At 44.8% G+C, this 23394-nt stretch overlaps 1 protein-coding gene across 3 annotated transcripts in view; it reads left to right on the forward strand.

The window, feature by feature from the left end:
- col12a1a (collagen, type XII, alpha 1a) overlaps positions 1–23394 on the forward strand; it is a 93671-nt gene that overhangs the window by 10010 nt on the left and 60267 nt on the right. For all 3 annotated transcript variants that reach the window (XM_084045300.1, XM_084045301.1, XM_084045302.1), the window contains exons 6-19: positions 64–327; positions 921–1085; positions 1909–2082; positions 2735–3025; positions 3530–4132; positions 5593–5871; positions 6646–6921; positions 7442–7714; positions 16161–16430; positions 18195–18461; positions 19111–19303; positions 19885–20009; positions 22828–22977; positions 23110–23229. In XM_084045300.1, coding sequence (XP_083901426.1) covers positions 64–327; positions 921–1085; positions 1909–2082; positions 2735–3025; positions 3530–4132; positions 5593–5871; positions 6646–6921; positions 7442–7714; positions 16161–16430; positions 18195–18461; positions 19111–19303; positions 19885–20009; positions 22828–22977; positions 23110–23229 — 3450 coding nt within the window. The remainder of the gene's footprint in view (positions 1–63; positions 328–920; positions 1086–1908; positions 2083–2734; positions 3026–3529; positions 4133–5592; positions 5872–6645; positions 6922–7441; positions 7715–16160; positions 16431–18194; positions 18462–19110; positions 19304–19884; positions 20010–22827; positions 22978–23109; positions 23230–23394) is intronic.

Here is a 23394-nt window from a genome sequence, read left to right on the forward strand (position 1 = left end):
TTTATTTGATTCTGTGGCGTTATGTGACTAATTCCCTCTCTCTTCACACTCTTTTCACTCAAGAGTGTTCGGTCAGTGCCATCGCGGACCTGGTTTTCCTGGTGGACGGGTCATGGAGCGTGGGCAGGGAGAACTTCAAGCACATCCGCAGTTTCATTGGTGCCATGGCGGGCGCCTTTGACATCGGCGAGGACAAGACCCGTGTGGCCGTGGTCCAGTACAGCACAGACACCCGCACAGAGTTCCCCCTCACCCGCTACCCCAAGAGAGGAGACCTGCTCCGTGCTGTCAGCAACCTACCCTACAAGGGAGGAAACACAATGACAGGTATAACCAGGGCAATAGGCTGCTGTAATTGAGATGCTTAAATCCACTTAACCACATCAATCCCAGTGTCCCTATTTTTGGGGCAGACGTTTGGCAAAAATCGCCGATCTGCAAGCTCACAATGCGTCGCACCACGACCCGTTGTGAGCTTGTAGATCGGCGATTTTCAGTGAAGAGATTTCATGTATAGGGAAAAAAGTAGGGGCACCAGCATAGACCCCTGGGGAACTCCGGTCAACAAAGTATATATATATAGGGTTTAAGCCCGATTTTATATTTCATTGTACAATGGTGTGGTGCAGTGAAAATTACAAACCTACAAGATGTTTGAAAATGTTCAAACACTGTAAAAAGATTTTTGAAAATGTTCAAACAATTGTGAAAATAGCGAAAATATAATAACATTTTCAGATTGTTTTAACATTTTTGATTTGATTTGATTTGTATTATTTTTTAACTCATAATAATTATATGTACAAAATAGGGACACCAGCTTGAAAGTGGTTTATGGAAATTCTTAGACCACTTCCCAAATTCCATTGTAGCTGCTGGTGAAGACTTGACTTTACATACGCTCTCTGCTCTCTCTAAAGGGGATGCCATCGATTATCTGCTGCAAAATATCTTCACGGAGGCGGGCGGTTCCAGGAAAGCATTTCCAAAGGTAGCCATGATCATCACTGACGGAAAATCTCAGGACCCAGTGGAGGAGTACGCTAAGAGACTCAGAAACATCGGAGTGGAAATCTTTGTCCTAGGTATGGTTTATTGTTCTGTTTTACCGAAATGTTGTTCTCCCAAGTGAAAAAGCCAAGAACCAAGAACAAGGCCGTTCTTGGACAAGGCCTGATTTTCCATTGGATCTCGGTTGAAAGATCCCTATTGTACTTTGTGTATTAGTCACGTAATAACCTTTCACACATGCCTATAACTCTAGACACCAGCCCACAGTAGCCCACACACGCATGCAGACTGTGAGATAAAAACTCTTAACGACGAGATTCATTCATAGACGACTAATAGGAATTTATGGACTAATCGATTCGTTGATTTTATCAACAGTTGAGAAATGAACATCCTAATGTTGATTTCACAATGGCTACTGGCTATTGGCCTACAGACTGGTATACTTAAAGGATTATGTCTATAGTTTACAAGAGATGTGTGCATAATTCAGCAAGAAATAATGAATTCAGCACGGAAAAAAGCATAAAAAACACGAATCATCTAACGCAGTCTTGGTCGACTAAGACCAAACTGACCGATGAATGGGTAATTCGCCTATGAGGGGGACAGCCCTTCAGTGTTGCCAGATTCTGTGTGAGAAACAAGCAACCAGGTCTAGGAAAACCAGCCCAACTATGGGCCACATGAGCACTTTAACATATACATCAGCTATTTGAAAATAGCAGATCTAAAAGCTCACAACGCGTCGCGATGCGACGCGTTGTGAGCTTGTAGATCGGCTATTTTCAAATAAAATCCTGCGGGGAAATTATAATAAGCAGATCTGGCAACCCTGCTGCCCTTGATAAAAAAGCTCCTTACGTTAACATTGCATTTGTAACGGTCACCTTTCAGGCATCAAGGGAGCGGATGAGGATGAGCTCAGGGAGATGGCCTCCACGCCCCACAGCAAACATGTGTACAACGTGCCCAACTTTGACCTGATCCAAAGCGTGCAGAAGCAGATCATCACGGAGGTGTGCTCTGGCGTCGACGAGCAGCTCAGCTCTCTGGTCAGCGGAGAGGAAAGTAAGTCACCTCATTCTTATTTGAACGCGTGCGCCATTACGAACGTTGGCATTACTGTTTCTAAGTCCTAACAGATTTTTTTTTTAAAACCTATGTTGCTGTAATATCGGTGGTTCTCAAACCTTTTCATGTCAAGGATTAGGGTTAGTATTAGTTTTAAATTAATATTAAATACTCTCAATAGGAAACAAATGTATTTCTGTCACACTGTATATACATGACCTTGTGCAACAGATCAGAATGCTAATCATGTAAAGCTGCAATCCGTAAGCGTTACGTCCTACCCGGGATTCAAACCCTGCTTCTCCCGCACATACAAGATTGAATCCCTGGTTGGCGACAGGAGATATTGTGCTTATGAGTTTCAGGCAGTACTACGTGTCAACTATACCTGGGTCTAAATTTCTCAATGGAAGAGTATAGGGAGACCACCTCCACTACTGTAGATATTCTAGTTATATTATAATAACATACTCTACTATTTAGATTGGTTAAAATAACCTTTCATTCAAAATATACAAAGTATACAAATTGCAGCTTTAAACTCAACAAAGAAAAACAATGTATACATTACAGTACATTGTATATAGCTTGTCGGCCAACAAAAGCTTGTTCCTCGTGCTCTATCTAAGACATCTCTCTGTGTCCGCAGTGGTGGAGCCTGCCTCAAACCTGCAGGTGACAGAGATCGCCTCCAAGTCTATGCGGGTCATCTGGGATCCCTCTCTGGATAACATCTCCGGCTACAAGATCACACTCAACCCCATGGTGCCGGGCATGAGGCGCCAGGAGCTGTACACAGGGGCCACCCAGACCAACATCAACGTCCGGGACCTGTCTCCTGAGACGGAGTACGAAATCCTTCTGTACGCCCTCAAGGGCCTGACCCCCAGTGAGCCCGTCATGGCCATGGAGAAGACCCAGCCCGTCAAGGTGTCAACTGGTGAGCGACCGACACTCCTCTACTGCTTAGATCAGTGATTTTCAACCGTTTTCATGCCAAGGACCCCTAAATTGATATACATTTGGCCGCGGACCCGCATTTAAAAATGTTTCGTGCCAGGGACCCCCAGCAGCAAAGATACCAGTTAATTTTCGCTTTAAAAAATATAAATATTCGAAGATTTGCATACTTTTTCAAGGTTTTTCAAAAATAGCTGATCTACAAGCTCATAGCGTGGCACTCAGTGCCGCGCTATGAGCTTGTATATGTGTTATTTTTAAATAGCCTAAGTGGTTAAAATGATTGTGACGCTATGTGAACTAATTTAGCTGGGGACCCGCTGGTGCTCCCTCAAGGGCCACTGGTGGTCCCCGGACCACTGGTTGAAAACCACTGGCTTAGATGACAAGAATTCATGCACAAAATAACTCCTTCACTCATGCATACTTCACCGTACAATACAAGATCTGTAAGTAATCCGTGATTTCATGTCCTTTTACCCAGAATGCTCTCTGGGAGTGGATGTGCAGGCTGACGTGGTCCTGCTGGTCGACGGCTCTTACAGTATTGGATTACAAAACTTTGCCAAGGTCCGCGGCTTCCTGGAGGTCCTGGTCAACTCCTTCGACGTCGGGGCCGACAAGATCCAGCTTTCCTTGGTGCAGTACAGCCGAGACCCTCACACCGAGTTCGCCCTCAACACCCACCACGACCTCAGCGCCGTGGTCAAGGCCGTGCGCACCTTCCCCTACCGCGGCGGCTCCACCAACACCGGCAAAGCCATGAATTACGTCAAGGACAAGATCTTCATCCCGATTCGCGGCGCCCGCGAAAACGTGCCCCGCATCATGGTCCTGATCACTGACGGCAAGTCGTCCGACTCCTTCAAGGACGCGGCAACCAAACTGAGGAACAGCGACGTGGAGATCTTTGCCGTGGGTGTGAAGGACGCGGTGAGGTCCGAGCTGGAGGCTATTGCCAACCAGCCACCGGACAATCACGTCTTTGAGGTGGAGGACTTTGATGCCTTCCAGAGGATCTCCAAGGAGCTGACTCAGTCCATCTGTCTGAGGATTGAACAGGAGCTTCTCAACATCAAGAAGAGGAGTAAGTATATGACCTAGAGTGTGGATGCTCGATTGTGTGCAGGATCCCCGGGCTCTGCTCTTGTTGCGCGTGTAAAATCATTGCTGCTAACTGATTTTTCATTCGTCCTTGTTAGCACCATCATGCATGTCCGCATGTACTTTATTACATGTCGTTTTGACTTTGTAGAACAAATTTACCATCGCTCGACCCTTTACGAGATTGCTCGTATTGGCATTGGACCAATGTAATCAAGGAAAGGTCACATACATACAGCATTATATTACAGTATGTCTCAATTATTTCTTGATTCTGACCCTTTCAACTATACTGGCATTGAGACAAGCAGACACAAGAAAAACATTGTGAACTCAATTGAGCTTAGCACGTCCACAAATACCGGAAAACCGCACGCTTGCTGCTCAGGGGAGCTCTCTCACACCATTTGCTATCGTTTACTGTTTTATGAACACTATAGCAACTGGAAGGCCTGTGTTCCTCCTTTTTTTACCCAACCCTAATTTGGATCCACAAGGCCACCCCAGTTCTGAGAGGGAGTAGGACCGTGGCTACTTCTCGGCACAGCAGTAGCATGACATCACGCTCCATGAAAAGCTTATTGATACTGAATCCTTGTAGCCCCAAAACACAGAACAATTAGCCAGCTTAACGTCTTGGGATTGGCAGTTTAAAAAAAAATATATATATTGTAACTGTAACCTAGCAGTAGAATAATGGCTGCACTTATTTCCTAAGGCTGCAGTAGTAATGCAAGGACAGAAGTAAGCCTGCGACTATCAGTTCTTATCTCCTTAGCGATTATTCTATCGATTACTTTTGTGATTAATTGACGAGAAGTATTTTGTATAATTCTTTCAATTTTTTATTTATCAACGAGTTGATGCAACAACATACAAACTTTTTTTATATAATCTTTCATACTTCGTCATACAACAGTGTCACACAAAAACATACAAAACAGCCTTTCTACAACCTCATTGTGAGCATGTAGATCAGCTTTTTTCCGTATTATTATTATTTTTTAATTATACAGTTATTTTGGGGGGCTTTTCTTGCCCTTATTGATAGTTACAGTGTTGAGAGAGAGAGAGAGAGTTGGGGAGTGACATGCAGCAAAGGTCTGCCCAGCCCGAGAATCGAACTGAGATTATGTGGTGTGGGTCTTAATGACTTATCCGCGCCCCGATTTTGATAAATGTTTGCCTATAATGACATGCCCCACCCCAAAAAAAAAGAAAAGAAAATTCAACCACCCCAAAGAGTATTTTATTCAAATCTATATATTTGTTCTAATTGATTAAATCGATTAGTTCGATTAACTGTTTTTTATAAAAAACGTTATTTCTGTCTAGACCTAGACAGAAGTAGAATAGAACAGAGCGTGACGGTGTACTGAGTGACACCTTACGGCTTACACGGTTCATGCCTGCAGGACTGACCAATGAGCTTTTCTTTTGCAGGTCTGCTTCCAGCCAGAAACCTGGTGTTTTCAGAGGTGACCTCCAGGAGCTTCCGCACCAGCTGGACCTCTGCCTCCACCGCCGTCTCGTCCTATCTGGTGCGTTTCCGCAAGGCCGAGGACACCACCGGAGACTTCGTCTCGCTGGCGGTGCCAGGCGACACTACCACCGCCGTGCTGCCCCACCTCTTCCCCGTCACCATGTACGAGGTCAATGTCCTCGCCCAGTACCCCCAAGGGGATAGTTTCCCTTTGACGGGCGAAGAGACCACTCTGGAAGGTGCGTAACGCTGGGTCAGTTCATTGCAATAGGCTCTATGTACAGCAGCCATATTGGAAAGAAATTGGGCCTCTTCCTTACTTCCTTCACAGGTCTTACCAATGATTCTGATGAAAGCTCTGTTCCATTTAGTGTAGCACAGTGGTTCTCAAACGTTTTCATTTCAAGGACCGCCATAACTCTAAGAGTGTACAAATGGAACCAAATGGACCCTTACGGGTCCATTTGGTTCCATTTGTACACTCTCAGAGTTACAGACCCATTAGAGACCCTTAAGGATTCTTTGAGACCCACTGGTGTAGCAGAGTGTTTCCAGTGGAGCCAACCTGCACAATATCAGCACCCTGGCTCTGTTTGACCAGAATGTAACAGAGCCTTAATTCGCATCATTGGTAACACCTGTGAAGGAAGTAAGGAAGAGGCCCAATTTCATTCCAATGTGGCTGCTGTGCATACTGTAGTCCTGGATTTCCAGAAGATTCCTGTTCCCGTTCATTTACCCCACAGCTTCATTCCATTGGCTCGGCTGCAGATTTGAACCGGAAAAAAACACAAATGACACCTTCATATGTGTTTCTAGTTCAAATCTACTGCTGAGCCAATCAAAATGAAGCTATGCGAAAATGAAACTGGATCAGGAAACGGATGTGCCACCCTTCTGGAAACCCCGGGAATACACTTTAACGAACAGAACCTATACGTCATGCACTCTCATTTTAAACGATTGTACAAGTGCTTTTGCCCCCAACAACCCCCACGTTGTTTGCCTTTCAGAAAAAGGACCCGTACGGAACCTGCGAGTGACGGAGGAATCGACGAACAGTTTCAGGGTGTCGTGGCAGTCCGCTCCGGGCGACGTGATCAGATACCACCTCTCCTATGTCCCGCTGAGTGGGGCCGGAGACACGCTGAACGTCCAGACCATCGGGGCCGAGACGACCATAGTTCTCGTGGAACTGTTCCCCATCACCACCTACCGTGTGTCTGTGTCTGCTGAATATGGCTCGGGCATTGGCGACGGTATGGAGGTGGACGGCACCACGAAGGAAGGTGAGGAGAGAAAGATGGTGGTCAACCTTTTCAGACATGTTAATAACCCATTAAGGCCTGAGGTTCCGATTCTACAAAATGTCTTCTAAATCCTAACAGTTTAAAAAAAAAAACTTATGTTGCTATATCAGTGGTTCTAAAACTTTTTCATGTCAAGGACCCCCAAAATGATACGTATTTGGTCACGGACCCCCATCTCAAAATATTTTGTTCCAGGGACCCCCAGAAGCAAAGATTTGAGTTAGAAATGTTAGCTTTAAAAATATATACAGTATAAAGATTTGCACAAATTTTCACGATTTTTCAAAAATAGCAGATCTACAAGCTCATAGCGCGGCACTTGGTGCCGCGCTATGAGCTGCTATATCTGCTATTTTTGAATGGCCAAAGAAATCAAAAAATGACACAGCGTTCCCGGTCTTAATGGATTAACAAAGGTTGTTGTGTTTTGATGCAAATAAAGTAAAAATGCAGGCGGAGACACCTATGAATGTCTAATCCGGGTTCCTTTTGCTCGCAGTGCTCGGGTCTCCCCGGGACCTCCGCGTCTTCGACGAGACGATATCCACGATGAAGCTGTCGTGGCAGGCGGCGCCGGGGAACGTGCGCCAGTACCAGGTCTCCTACAAGTCGTCCGAGGCCGGAGAGAGGAACGAGATAACCGTGAAGGGAGACACCACCGAGGCCACGCTGAAGAACCTCCAGCCCGCCACCGAATATGAGCTGTTTGTCAGCGCCCGCTACGCCTCCGGTGTGGGGGAGCCTCTCTTAGGCATCGGAACAACTTTGGAAGGTAAAAGACACTTTTTTGTAATATTTACTTATAATGTTTAGGGATAGTAGTAAAATTACATTTTTTCTATCGAATTGAATTCATGGATGTGTTTTTACGACAATAATTTGCTGACCGGAAGCGGTTCCGCTGGTCATCAAATGATTGGCTTAGGAATGCGACAAAAACAAAAAAAAGATCCATGAATTCAAGTCTCCATGGGGTGAGCAATCAATAGGAAAAAAAAGTCATTTTGGGGGTGAACTATCTCTTTAATTTATTCTACAGCAGATGTGAGAGAGAAGTGTGACACGTGGCTTGCTGCCATGGTCACAGCGAGTGGGTGATTGGTCGGTTGGTCACCGCACTGTGTTGTCCCGCCTCTCAAGAGGCAGGGGAACCTGGAGGTTGCTAGTTTGCGTGGGGCGTCTCACTTCTTTTCCACAATTCTGCTTTTTCATAGATGTTTAAGTCACGCGTGGTGCAAACCCACTGTTCCAAAACCCCTCCTAGATTTCTCAGGATGGTGATGAATGTGTCACTGTTTGCATGTAGACCAGGGGTCTTCAACGTTTTCAGACCAAGGACCCCCTAGCTGAGAGAGAAATTAAGCAGGGACCCCGACTATAATGTATAAAATTGTTTCAGATAAAACTTTTTTTTAGTTTTTTACTTGATCTGCTCTTTTTTCCCCCCTCTACACCTATACCTCTTTGCCAAAAAATAGCCGATTTACAAGCTCACAACGCCTCGCAGCCCAGCTATTGTTGGCTAAAGTTCTCCTAAGAATAGGGATTCTATAGGGTTCAAGTCAAGTGGTTAATGTAAAAAACAATATCCTATCACACAAAGATTTGGCGGCCCCCACTGTAGTAACTCTGAGGACCCCCTAGGGGTCCCGGACCCCCTGTTGAAGACCCCTGATGTAGACGACATCAGCAGCTTTTTTAGGAAGCCAAGCTTCGACTGTTGGGGTATATGGGCTCCATTTGCTGGGGAAAACGGCTGGAATGTGGTCCTTTATGTAATTCTTCTGGCACCGACAGAACATATTAGCGTGGCTTTTACCGCCCATGAAGCCAGTCAGATGGAAATGGATGAGGGGTGGAGTGTGGAGGATTGGTGTGGTGTGCAGGAAAGCTTGTAAAACCTAGAGAAAACTCCTGGAATGGCCTGGAACAGACGTATAGACCCACATGCCCTGGCTACTTCGGGAACTTTAATACTTCTTCTGCCTGTCTAGGACATACTGTGTCCTCTAGACACTCCCCATATGCTGACCATTGTCATATTATGAACCATACTATGGCTCATTATCTGACAATGGTTTTTTGTGACATACAGGGAGTGTTAATGTTAATGACACTTGGATATTAGTTTTACAATCCCTAAATTGTATGTACTGTATGTTGGCATTGCTACTGATTTGAGGCTACCGGTTTTACCAGTTTACCTGTTTTGGCTCATCTGACTGTGACTAGTGGTAGTGGCAGTGGTGGAAAAAGTACTAAAATGTTTTACTTAAGTAAAAGTATCAATACTGCAATGTAGAAGGACTCTGTTACAAGTAAAAGTCCGGAATTCAAAATTGACTTGCGTAAAAGTACAAAAGTATTGGTATCAAAATGTACTTAAAGCATCAAAAGTAGAAAGTACTCATTATGCAGAATGTCCCATTTCACAAGAATTCAAATGTATAGAATGTAGAAAAATCTTTTGAAACTAGCAGATCTACAAGCTCACAATGCGTCGCATCGCAACGCATTGTGAGCTTGTAGATCGGCTATTTTCAAATAGCCGAAATGTATTTAGGGCTGAAGTGGTTACTTTGTAATAATAATAATGCAAATCTACAAGGTAACTAGTAACTAAAGTATTCAAATTATTGGAGTGGAGTAAAAGTACGACATTTGCCTCTGAGATGTAGTAGAGTAGAAGTAAAAGTAATGGAAATTGGAAATACTCAAGTTAAGTACAAATACCTCAAAATTGTACTTAAGTACGGCACTTGAATACATGTACTTAGTTACTTTCCACCACTGGGTAGTGGACATTCCACTGCACTTAAAGAGGCATGGTCAAGCCTCTTTTTCTGTCCACAGCACACAGCAAAATCTGGAGTGTTCCTTTAACTCTGAAAGCGTATAACATGTACCTTTTTACGGGTGGCTTTTTTACACTTTCAGAGTTAAATTAGCACTCTGGGTTTTATTGGGGGGGTTGGATCCTTCTTACAAGGTGCATTCTAGAGTGAAGAAGAACATCTGTTTTTGCGCTGAGCATTTTAAGGGATGTCTTTTGGCTGTAGGAGCCACAGCACAGAGGGAGGTGAAAGGTTATGGCTGGGGTCACTCCAGGGGGGCAAGGAGACAGAGTCAGAGCGTTGGAGCTTTGTGATGAGATGTTTTTGTCCCCAGAGGTCTCTCAACAATAACAACGACGACGACAACAAAGAGCCGCTATCCCACGGAGATTAACAGCTCTTTCCCCTGACCAGTGGTGGGAAAGTAACTAAGTACATTTACTCAAGTACAGCACTTAAGTACAATTTTGAGGTATTTGTACTTAGTAGATTTTGAATTCCGGACTTTTACTTGTAACAGAGTACTTCTATACAATGCAGTATTGATACTTTTACTTAAGTAAAACATTTGAGTACTTTTTCCACCACTAGTTGAATCTAAGTTCACCAAGCTTGTTGGCTTTGGCACTTTGGAGAGACAGCTTGCGGACAAAAATTAGAAAACTAAACAGGAGTGATACAAAAAGCCCCTATAGTGGCCTATGGACTGGGTCCATTTGTTTGGTTTACTGATATGTAATTGTTGCCACACGGTAAACTGGCAAAATACAAAGGGCTAAAAGAAATTGGCCACGTTGAAAATGAATGGGCGGATAAGAATGATTAGACTCGACGAGCTGCAGTTCTGACCCCTCGCTTTCTCACGGGGGCCCCGGTGCAGACAGACCAGGGTGAATGACTGCTTTTGTAGCATTTTAATACAAAAACTGGCACGTTTTATTTAACTTGTCTCGTGCCTAAGATGAACACTGTGGATGTCTTATTCTCATTCTCGGTTCATGCCTGGCTCTAAAGCTCACCTCACTTTGACAGGAGCTACGAAGTAGCCAAATGGACTTCTCTCTCTCTCAACGTTTTTCTTTTTCTGGTTCTTTTGAGGCCACCAACACACACCAAAGCTATCCTGTTTGTCTTGAGGGGAAGAAGAATGAAGTCCTTGTTTGCTAATGCCACCTCCGCTCTCCAGGAGTGTGGTCACTAGTGGTGGGTGTGTGTCACCTCTTAACAAGGACATTTTTTTATGGCAGACCATGGGGACCTGCTGAGCATGTGGCTGAATGAGAGCTCTTTTAATGCGACCGTGTGTGCCCCCCTGTGGAAAAACGTTGGCCGGATATGAGGAGTCCTTTAAGGTTCATTTGAAAAATGTATTGATTAATAAATTGCTAATAAATGATAGACGTACGTCTACATTCTACTGGGTGAACCGAAAAATAGGAGAAAATTCTTTTGCGCTTCCATTGTTTTTCTTTCTGTGTTCCATTGTCGACCAAATTGCTTGGTGTTTGAGATGGCATATAGGGATAGTTTCCACGTTGCAGATCTGCCCAGTCATCAGCCATACCCACGCCCACAGTTGGAAAAGGCAGACCGGCCTCTGTGCTCCATGACAAAGCATGTCGTTTAAAACTGTCGCTCCATTTCTGTCCGCGATGACATCAGCACGCCCCGACACTGATCTCATTGTGCCCAGTGGGTGCCACTAGACTTCAGTGACCCCCCTCTGTGATGTGCCTGCATGTAGGCGAGGACTCTGCAGAGCGAAAAAAAGAAAATGGCTCAAACACAATACCGCTCCTTGTGGCTATAACATTGGCCCGCAGCCCATTACATAAAGCCCTGAAGTAGCACTGCGTTTATCACATCCTCTCAAATTGGCGTGACTAATGGAAAATCCCTGCGCCGCCAAGACAAGAGAATGGTGTCAACACTAATTGCCAAGATGCACATCTCAAAGGTGAACGTACTGTAAGACATCAATGTGTCTGGAGTGTGTGGTGAGAGGAAAGACAATGGAGTCTTCTCCAACATGTGGAAGGTGTTACCTAGGGGGAACATCAAAGCTGCACGAACTGTGTATCTGGTCCCAGAGAGAACTGGCCGTTCACCTTCTTCCAGGGAGGGGGGAGAGAAAGAGAGAGAGAGAGAAGAGAACAGATATTTCTCAGTCTAGAGCTTTTCCATTGCGGTGAACAACAGCATGAACTCGCCTTTTGTGTTGCCTTGAATGAACTGCGAGTCGCTCTGGATTAGCTAGGTGGGTGGCATGCTAATGCTGTCATACAAACTTAACGCTGACGGTGTACGAAATGAGGGGGATTTGTACACTGTCGAATGAGTTACACATGGATAAAGTATCATTGGGAAATTTACTGTGTAGGAAATAATATTGCAACACGTTTTAGACTTAACTGGTCAAACACCTGCAGATTGTATGGTCTTGAAGGGTGACATTCGTCATGTCAAGCAGGGTAGCGTGGTGATGAGACACTATCATGAGACTGCTAGGGCACAGGTTAAAGTCCCTGATGGGGGCCATCTGTCCTTATTTTTGACACTGATCCCACTACTCCAGGCCCAGGGCAGTGGTGGGAAATAACTATACTTTTACTCAAGTCAAATTCTGAATACAGGACTTTTACCTGTAACATAGCATTTATACTGTGGTATAGAGTACAGAAGTCCTGACGTCACTCGTTCATCCCCCGGGTCGCAGAAGTAATTCCTCTATGGAGAATAACATTAGGTCATCTTAGAATCGTCTCATATAAGAATTGTGGTCCAAAAATAAACAAACTGTCTCGGCGATATTGTCAGGGAGGAGGTTCTGTATCGTTTATGATAGTCAGTCACTCATACTTGATTAAGTCTGTTTCTGGCGAAAATTTTACTAATTCGGCGGAAGTAACATTAGCGTTTTCTCACCGTCAGTTGATGCTTCATATCCATAAGTGTCAAACCGCCGGGATCATTTGTTTATCGGGGGGTCTATACTAGTCTTTTCTGTTTTCTGTTATTGTTGTGGGGAAAGCTTTCGCTGAAAATAGCCGATCGACAAGAGTTGTGAGCTTGTCGATCTGCTATTTTCTGCAAAAGCCTTCCCCACAATACGGATGCTGGGGTTCAAGTTGTTTAGTAAAAATCTGAGTACTTCTTCCACCACTGCTCCAGGGTTTTAGCAAGTGACCTCCTGACCGACTCTTTCTGCCTGTGTAGTCGTGTCTGTCTCAGACTTAAATACCTGATTGATTACACTATAATATAAAAGAGATTTGTCTGGAGTATTTTGCATTCCAAATGTGATTAATTGTCATTATTGATTATCCTGGAGAAAAAAAACCTACACAATTACAAAACTGAATTTGATTATTTAAAACACTTGATTTTGGCATTGACATCATACTGTAAATACCTGACTGTGATTTAAACTACCACCATCATCAATCATTCTTTGCATGTTCCTCATCACCTAATATTAATGCCTTTTTTAGACACATACTTAAGTAATGCAAAAAAAGCAATTATTGTTTTCTTTTCTCCAAACGCACTTTGTCAGTTTTTAAGAGTGTGTTTTGTTAACTGCAAATACATTAAGATTGCTCATATTTTGTCACTATTTGAAATGCAGCAATCCGTTCCTTTCAAACTCCTGTCAGTCACTGGCTTTGATTTATGGGCGGCCGAGCTGTGGAACAAGGGCAAAAATAATACCAGCTTGGTCTTGTTTCCTCACAGACTGATGCCTTTGGAAACTGGGCTTCAGGTGATGCCAGGCTAGGCTGGTATGTAATGCCAAGTCTGTTTTTCCCACCAAAGGTCCTCTAAGGGACCCTGGCACACAGATAGTGAACTGTTCATCTCCACGGCTTATTAGATGAGCAATTTGCTGAATTGAGAGCAATGACATACAGTAAGGGAACCGTGAATAGAAGGGCCCTGTGCTGAAATGGCAATTTTTCGGAGGAATAGTGGATTTTCATGAGGGGACGTTGGAGTGGCTTACGGAAAGAACGGCTTTGAGAATTGAAACCGTGGGTTTGTTCAGCTGATGGCGTCTGTCTCATTTTTTTCATATTCTATCTGAGATATGAATCTACAGCAAAAGGTGTTGGAGCATTAAATAGCATGGTCATTGTGACATCTTGAAAATAATTTATTGGCCTGGACCGCTGGCGTAGCAGTCCAGGCACCCAGGCTACAATGTAGCCTGACAGCGCGTCGCGGGTTCGAGTCCGGCCTTTGCTGCGTGTCACCCCCCCCATCTCTGTTAGCCTACTGTCATATCTATAATAAAGGCATAAAAAGCCCAAAAATAAATCTTAAGAAAAAAACGATACTAATAATTTATTGGCTGTTTATTTAGTATCATAGCTGTGTGCAGATCGTGTTTCTTACAGGTTTTACCTCACGTTAATGTTTATGTGTGAGGGCAGACAATTATATCTTCAGGCTGTACACGTCTTTGGCTGCAGATGTGAAGGTCATGTCAGAACTCGCCTTACAAGATGATCCTCCTTTGAGGTAATGTGCGGTTTAGTCTGGTAGTCTAGTCAATGGTCTTTCTATGAGAGCAGACGTCTCCTTGTAGGGGCGTGGATCCAACCATGGGTCACATTGAGAAAATAACCAGGACATTAGGGAATAGACGGCACACGTTTCTTTTGCCTAAAATGGTGTGGACAAATATGAAGCCGACACAGTGGCTGCTATTTATTGCCTCTGGCTTACATGCAATCAAATAGCAGACACAGCCTTAACAAAATGCTTGTCATACATGGAAAACAACACCTTACGACGGTGTTTTGCAGCGAGACCCTTGGTTGAACACAAGATGGGCGCCACGTCTGTGGCCCATGTGTTCTGGGGGTGTGCATACGTGGTTCAGTTCTGGAAGTCGGCCTTTCTCCATGCTTTGGCTCATGGTGATGATGAAAAGTGCGGCACTGTCTGCAGAAGTCATTATCTTGTGATCCTGTCACAGTTGCCTTGCGCACAGCCAGAGAAGTCAGTCAAGTCCATCCCGTGCTGTTGACTTGGCAAAACCTCTCTCTGGATGAAGTGATCTTGGCATTTAAAAGGAGTCCACATTGTCCTTAACAGGCGGTTGCTCTTAAGGTGCAACTTGTACCGCTTGGCAATCAGAGTTTATGAGGTTATTTTTGTGTGTAATTTGTCTGTGATATGCTTCAGTGGAAGTAATTGTCAATTCATCTGTTGTGAGTGAGTGCTGAGAAGGAAGCAGACAGGACGGAGAATTCTCCCAAAAAAAACCGGATCAAGTGAGGATCCATTTCACTCATGACAGACTTGTGTTACGTGTTGTTCTTTGGCACTCGCTCATTCACCCAATCAGATGCATCCTTTAAAGACCACCCAACCGCCTCGCTCAAGCTGTGGTTCTAGGTAAACGGTGTGATGGGACTATATGGGGTTGGACTCCATGGTCGAACCCCCTATTATGCTGAAGGTTGTGCTGGAGTGTGCGATGTGCGAGGCGGTGTGTCTCTGTGGCACAGCCAGCGCAGCTTATTGAGAGACTCTTATCTCAACGGGGGGGGGGGGGGGGGGGGGGGGAGAATCCCACACGGCCAAGCATCTCCTGGCAGCTCATCACCAAACATCACTGCGAAAACACCCACTACTGTGCTGTTCTCCACCCCCGACAGTCTCTCAGGGAGAGAGTGAGAGACAGGGGGGGGAGAGTCGCACGCACACGCACACGCACGCACGCGCACGCGCACGCACGCACGCACGCACACACACACACACACACACACACACACACACACACACACACACACACACACACACACACACACACACACACACACACACACACACACACATATGTGCACACACATCTGCGATTGTAGCAAACACACTTTCACGGATCAGGTTTCTTCACTTTCAATGGAAAATGAAAGTGCTGGCAAGAGAGGGCCTGCAGGCGGTGTGATCGGTGATTGGTTTTGCAGAGATTTTTCCAAGAGTCTCTGATTATGAAGGGAGTAAATCACTGTTCTAACAGACCCTGAGGGGTTAAAGCGGAGACAGACGGACCGATTGCTTGGTGGTTTATCGCTAGAGCTGTCCATTTTTGTCCATTGCATGTCTAGCCCACTTCCGTAGCATTCCGCGTATCTGCACGTGAGATCAAGCGTGGCCGAGACAAAGGCAACCGCCTTGCGTGTGTTTTTCCTAAAAGCATTTTCAAAGCAAAGATCTGAACACCAACATCTTGCAGCACTTGATCTGCATTCGAGCAAGGCAAAATTGCTTCAGTGCCTTTCAATAAACCCGATCTAGCACACCTGACATAGTGATACGTGTTTTCCCCTAAAACCTGTTTCCTAACTTTGCCGCCTTGTAACCTTTGTCCCACAGAACTGGGCTCACCCAAAGACCTCGTGACCAGTGACGTCACGGAGAACAGCTTCGCGGTGGCCTGGACGGCGGCGCCCGGTAATGTTCGCCAGTACCGGGTCAGGTGGAAGTCTCTGTTCACGGAAGAGACCGGTGAGAAGACCGTGCCGGGGGGTGTCACAGCCACGGTTCTGGAGGGCCTCACGCCAGAGACACGTTACCAGGTCTCGGTCTACGCCGCCTACGGCCATGGAGAGGGGGAGCCACTGACAGGAGAGGAAACCACAGATGGTAAGTCACTTTGAACGCCTTTAATGCATCCACCATACATCTACTCTGGGAGCCCCCCTCTCTTTCTCTTCCACATCTCTTCTTCTCTCTCTTTATGTTTTTACTTTTATTTCCTTCTTTTTTTTCCCCCCTTTTTTTTACCTACCTCAAAAGTGCAGAGCTAGAGAATCGTGATGTAGGCTAGCAAAAAGAAACCATGACCTCAGACGGTCCAGCCTTCATTTTCATGTAAAACTCAATTGATCCTTCACAGAGCACCTGGAAGGATCGCGACGGCCATTTAATGGTCCCTCGGAAAATAAACGGTGCAGTAATTAAGCCTCAACGCATGACGGAGTGTGTCAAAATTAGTTTTTCATCAAAAACCATGGAATGCACAATCCAATGCAGACTTTAATATCCTCAATGTGTAGCAAGCATTAAATCTTTTATGCTCTCTGGGCTGCAAATCAAGAGCGGGTTTTGTAATTTATTAACATGAATTATTGCCCTTCACTGAGCTGTCTGGAAGAGTGACATATGGGTTTCAAAATTATCTAGCAAAAATAACAGGCTTTAAAGCCCCTCCCACAAATTGAGCCTACTTTTCGAAAGTGATGTGGAAAGAATTGACAGCAATTTGGCTCATTCTCCAGTGCTCTGGAATGACGTCATCGCCGTTACCTTTCACCTGAGAAGGTCGAGAAGGTCACAGAAATGCCTATGTAATTGGGGGCGATACAGTGCGAGTCTTTGTCTCTGGGCCTTTTTTTGCAAGTTCGAGCATATGGCCCCCATTTTGTTTGTACACCGAGACATTACATCACGTCCATCACACCTGCACGCGGTTTTCATGGGAGATGCAGGACACAGATAGACACCGGTGATTCCCTTACTAAAACCTGCTCTCTTGCCAAAATGAGAAAAGCACATTGGATGGAAACTTGCCCCAATCGGGAGGGAATTCATCCACCGGTTAGCAAAACGGAATGTGCTAATGGAAAAATATGTCCAACCATCATTTTGGTTTGTTGATTCTGGCAAGCAGGACAGGTGCATTATACACCGAGAACGGCCTTGAGGCGACTCCGGAGGCTTGTATGGTTTATAACCGTAAGCACTTTGTCCATGGGTTCCTTTGCACCCTCCATTTCTCTCCGTCTCTCTCTCTCTCTGCTCCACAGAAATCACAGATCCATTTAGGTCGAGCCACACACTGAAAACTTGGATGCGCAGCGTTTTTTCCGTTCATAAAAAAAAACAAAAAAAAACTCCTTCTGAAGTCAAGATGTCTGAATATTTTCCTCGGCTCGTTTAGAGGGTTCTGACAATTCACACTTGCCCTTCCTGTTCTGAAAAGAAGAAGAAGAAGAAGAAAAACTCCATGGCCGCCGCTGTGGAAAAAAAAGAAAAGAAATTAAAAAACATCTACATTTGGCGTTCCAACCTGTCCAGCTAAACACGATCGATCTTGTAAAGATGGGTCTGTTCAGTGTATATTCTTGAAAATCAAGCTGTATTTTGGGAGGGTTTGTGTTCATAAGCATATGAAAACTGTGCAGATGCCCCCGATGAAAGTCTCTGAGGTAGCCAAGCGCGTTAATGTTTACTTTACTCACCCGTAGTAAAGCCAAAGCCCCCAGTATTTGCAAAAGTACATGCATATGGCGAATGCGGGCGGTAAAATCGTCGCACATTCCGCTCGAGCCTGGTCCGAAAGGTTACTTTCTATGGCGGTGCACCCCGTCCATCCCTTTTCATCCTTATTTTTTCCCCTCCTTGCAGTCTCGGCGGCCGACAGAGTGGTTGTTGTCTCAGAGGAGACGGAAAAGAGCATGAAGGTGACTTGGCAGCCGGCGCCCGGCAACGTGGTCAACTACCGTGTCACCTACAAGCCCAAGGACGGAGGGCGCCAGCTGGCCGCCAAGGTGCCTGGCGGCACCACCTCGACTGTCCTCAGACGCCTCACTCACCTCACCACCTATGACATCACCGTCCACCCGGTTTACCGCCAGGGCGAGGGCAAAGCGAGACAAGGGGAGGGCACAACGCGTAAGTCCATTTTTGTGTTTGGTTTTTCATCTTGCATGCATGCAGTGGTGGAAAAAGTACTCAAATGTTTTGCTTAAGTAAATGTATCGATACTGCAATGTAGACGCACTCTGTTACAAGTGAAAGTCCGGAATGAAAAATGTACTTGAGTAAAAGTACAAAAGTATTGGCATCAAAATGTACTTAAAGTACCAAAAGTAAAAGTACAAAAATGTTTGAAAATAGCAGATCTACAAGCTCACAACATGTCGCATCGTGACGTGTTGTGAGTTGTAGATTGGCAATTTTCAAATAGCCTAGGTATAGAATAGGGATAAAATGGTTAATGTACATTTTATAACGTAATAATTTATATCTGCAAAGCAACTAGTAACTACATTTTTCAAATAATTGTAGTGGAGTAAAAGTACAATATTTGCCTCTGAGATGTACGTAGTGGAGTAGAAGTAAAAGTACTGAAAACTGGAAATACTCCAGTAAAGTAAAAGTACCTCAAAATTGTACTTAAGTACAGTACTTAAGTAAATGTACTTAGTTGCTTTCCACCACTGCGTGTATGTATACAGTATCATTCCGAGGCAGGGTTTGCCTTTGAGTGTGCGTACCGCGCGAGGTCTAAGTCAAAGTCGTGTCTTGCTCTCCTCCTCAGTGACACCTTACAAAGGGCCCAGGAACCTGCAGACCTCAGAGCCCTCCAGGACGAGTTTCCGCGTCACCTGGGACCATGCTCCTGGCGACGTTAAGGGCTACAAGGTCAAATTCCACCCCCTAGGGGATGACATTGACCTGGGAGAGCTGCAGGTGGGGCCCTATGACAACACGGTGGTACTGGAGGAATTAAGGTGGGCTATGTCACTAAACGCTATCTCTAAGACTTCACTCTTGTTCAAATTCCATTGACGTATTTCAAAAATATATATTTTCTTATTGTAGATATTCCCCATACAATAGGCTCTATGCACAGCAGCCATATTATCACTTCCTTCACAGGTGCTACCAATGATACTAATGAAGGCTCTGTTCCATTTGGTGGAGCACAGTGGTTCTCAGATTTTTCTATTTCCACGACCCCCATAACTCTGAGAGTGTACAAATGTAAGGGTCCATTTGGTTCCATTTGTACACTCTCAGAGTTACACGCCTGTAAGGGGCCATTTGGAAACCCCTTAAGAACCATGAGGGTCCCTGGACCCAAATTTTAGACCCACTGGTGTAGCAGAGTGTTTCCAGTGAGCCAACATGCACAATATCAGCACCCTGACTCTGTTTGACCAGAATGGAACAGAGCCTTCATTAGTATCATTGGTAACACCTGTGAATGTCTTCACAATATGGCTGCTGTGCATAGAGCCTATTGGTTCTGGAGAATGTCCAATTGCAGATTGTGACACAATGTTTGTTTTGAATTGGTTTGATCCCACAGGGCTAACACAAAGTACATGGTGAGCGTATTGGGAATGTTTGATGGCGGAGTGAGTATGCCACTGGCTGGTGAGGAGAAAACCACGCTCTCTGACGCTCCTGAGCCACCTCCTCTAGAAGCCCCGGGTAATATACCTCTTCTTCCAAATCCATCTTTTGATAATCTGACCAGATCACACAAACACACACAGCTATCCTGCCAAAGGACGAGAGACACTTAAGCCATTAACACCGGGAAGGGAACGCATCTGTGTAATTTTAAGATTTCTTTGGCTATTCAAAAATAGCAGATCTATAAGCTCATAGCGCGGCACAGAGTGCCGCGCTATGAGCCTTTAGATCTGCTATTTTTGAAAAAAAAAACGTTGTGTGCAAATCTTTGAATATATGAATACATGTTTAACTCAAATCTTTGCTTCTGGTGGTCCGTGGAACTAAATATTTAATCAGATGGGAGTCCCGCGGCCTAATACATATCATTTTGGGGGTCCTTGACATGAAAAGGTTTGAGAATCACTGATATATAAATAGCAACATACGTTTAAAAAAAAAGGAAAAAAACTGTTTGGATTTAGAAGACATTTGTAGAATCCCCCAGAAGCAAAGATTTGAGTTACAAATGTTCACCTTCAAAATATATGTCTATAAGATTCGCACAAATTTTCAAGGCTTTCCCAAAAAATAGCAGATCTACAAGCTCATATGAGCTTGTATATCTGCTATTTTTGAATAGCCAAAGAAATCTTAAAATGACACAGATACTTTCCCGGTCTAAATGGGTTAAGAAGTTAATCAGAATGGCAAAAAAAAAAAAAACGGTTATTGAGACGCTAAAGCTGCACAAACTGCACGCATGCTTCCGAAGACGTCAGCGTTAATATCTAATAGATGAATGACGCCGTCACAATGGTTCTCACCACTTTAAAGGCGGCGTCTGCTATATCTCGTGTCATTGTTGTACAGTAACGGTCTAACAATGGAGACGCGTATCACACAGTAAACTTTTTTTACTTAGGAAAATACACTCACAGCCCATAAAAGCTGATGAGTTGCCCTAAATGCCTTTCCTCAAAGCTAATTGTCCTCGCGAAATAACAGATGTAATGACAATCCCATATGTCGGCTATTTCTTACTTTGTGTCATTCTGGACTCGCTCGTTTTTCATCCTTGTGGGGTTTTTTTTAGGGGGGGGGGTTTATTTCGCGTCCAGGCAAAGCCACGGGGCTAGAACTGACCCACAAACGTTATAATCTGTTTGCAATTACGAAATGTTTTACAACCTCGCGAGTCGAAGCGCGGCAGGCGGTAAGCCGCGAGGAGAAGGAAAATGTTGTGAGTTTGGACGGAAGGTCCTCCGGAGGGGGTTGACTTGACCCCTCAGCTGTGTGAGCTCCCCTCCTAATAGGGAGCAGATCCACAGTACAGTGATGGGGTTACGCTCCCAAAGATAAACCAGAAGGAGATGGGAGATCTATTACCTCAGTTAGTTTCCTACAATCTGAGGTGCAAGGAGACACAGGGGTGCGTGGGGCCTCAAAAAGATGCATACTTCACGTCAACTTAACCACTGAAGTCATATAACTTTTTTTAAAAAGCAAAAATAGCCGATCTACAAGCTCACAACTCATCGCGATCGCGTTGTGAGCTTGTAGATCTGCTATTCCTGAAAATTATAGAACCCTTTGAAATTACTATAATGACATGCCCAAAATAGGGAGGCCAAGTTGAAAGTGGTTAATGTAAACCTCCTATCGTTTTTCTTTCCCCCAATTAAACTATTTCCATGCCTTTGAAAGGAGGTTTTCCCTTTTTTGAGCGGCTGCGATCAACAAAGTAAAAGTAAGCAAGCAGTGGATTTACAGAGCCATTTAATGGGGCTTGGACAGGATTTAATTTATTTGGCGAAACGCATACCGGCATGCCAGGACAAACATTATGCCAAAACCAATAAACTTTTCCCCTCGTCCGCTCGTCTCAGATAACTCTTAAAATATCCTCCGAATATTCATCGTTGCATCTGTGTACCTGGAATAGAGCGAGCAGACACATGTTTGAGTACCTCTCTCTCTCTCCTCTCTCTCTCTCTCTCTCCCTCGCTCTCTCTCTCTCTCTCTCTCTATCTCTCTCTCTCTCTCTGTCCCTCAAACTCCAGCCAGCCATCTGTTAATCTGGGATGGGAGGGGGGTTAAACTTGGAGGGGGGGGGGTTAGCGGATAAGGGGGGGAAAAAATGTCAGTAAATCACACATCATGTAACCTGTTTTCAATTTGCAGACAGTGGCAGGTTTGCGCAGTGTCTATGCCCCCTAGCGCATCTGCTGCCTGCTTTTTCTCTTTTTTTTTGGGGGTGCTACGGATGAGACGCCTTCCTTTTCATCATCAAACAGGTGTCTGGAAAACAGAAAACTGTGGAATTCACAATAATCTCGCACAGAGGAGATCCCAGTCATATGGGGAGACCTCTGCCAGATGCCTGCTCCTCAGACGAGGTCACTGGTGCCTCTGAGAAGAACCACCAGCAGTGACAAACTGCCTCGACACGTCAGGAGACATGAAGATGATAATTACCACACCTGGAAAATAAAATGTGCTCTGATAAAAAATGGCTCGTAATACAGGAGTAGATGAAAAGGAAGGGAGAATGTTTTTTTTTTTTTTTTTTTACTGCTTGCCTGTAAAGAAAATGAAAGGAAATGTGTTTGTACAGCAGTTATGGGAAATGTTTTTTTTTTTCTTTTGATGTAAGCTCTGCAGGATAAATGCCAGTTATGTCATGTCATGTTATGTCACTGACCTGTTTTCTGTCCTTTTTCCTTCATGGCTCACACCTCTTTGAACACATCTAAGTCATATTTGATCATGCTATTATAGAATTGGATCTGGTTCTCACTTGGAACCTTTTGGCCCGGCTTTGATAATGACCTTCTACCCCTCGACCTCTCAGATGTGATGTGTAAGACCAAGGCCCAGGCCGACATCGTGCTGCTGGTCGACGGCTCCTGGAGTATCGGGCGTCTCAACTTCAAGACCATTCGCTCCTTCATCGCCCGCATGGTGGGAGTCTTCGACATCGCCCCCGACAGGGTCCAGATCGGTGGGTGTGCTCAGGATGCCGTGTACTCGAAGTCAATGTGCTTGTAGTGAACACACATCTTAGTTTCTTGTGACTTCTATGGAGTGTGGTGGATGGGTTGACGTGTGACAAAGAGTTTTGTGTTTGTTTCAGGTTTGGCTCAGTACAGCGGTGACCCCAAGACTGAATGGCACCTCAACGCCCACAAGACCAGAGAGTCACTGCTGGAGGCCGTGGCTAACCTGCCCTACAAGGGAGGCAACACTTTGACTGGTAATGTTGCCATTCGCTGCCACTCAGACAGAATGATCCTCACCAAGAATGATCAATACTGCAATGTAGAAATACTCCATTACAAGTACAAGTCCAGAATTCAAAATGTAGTAAAAGTACAAAAGTATTGGCATCAAAATTTACTTAAAGTACCAAAAGTAAAAG

Source organism: Gymnoscopelus microlampas (assembly GCF_963454915.1).
Source record: "Gymnoscopelus microlampas genome assembly, chromosome: 20".
Taxonomy (NCBI): domain Eukaryota; kingdom Metazoa; phylum Chordata; class Actinopteri; order Myctophiformes; family Myctophidae; genus Gymnoscopelus; species Gymnoscopelus microlampas.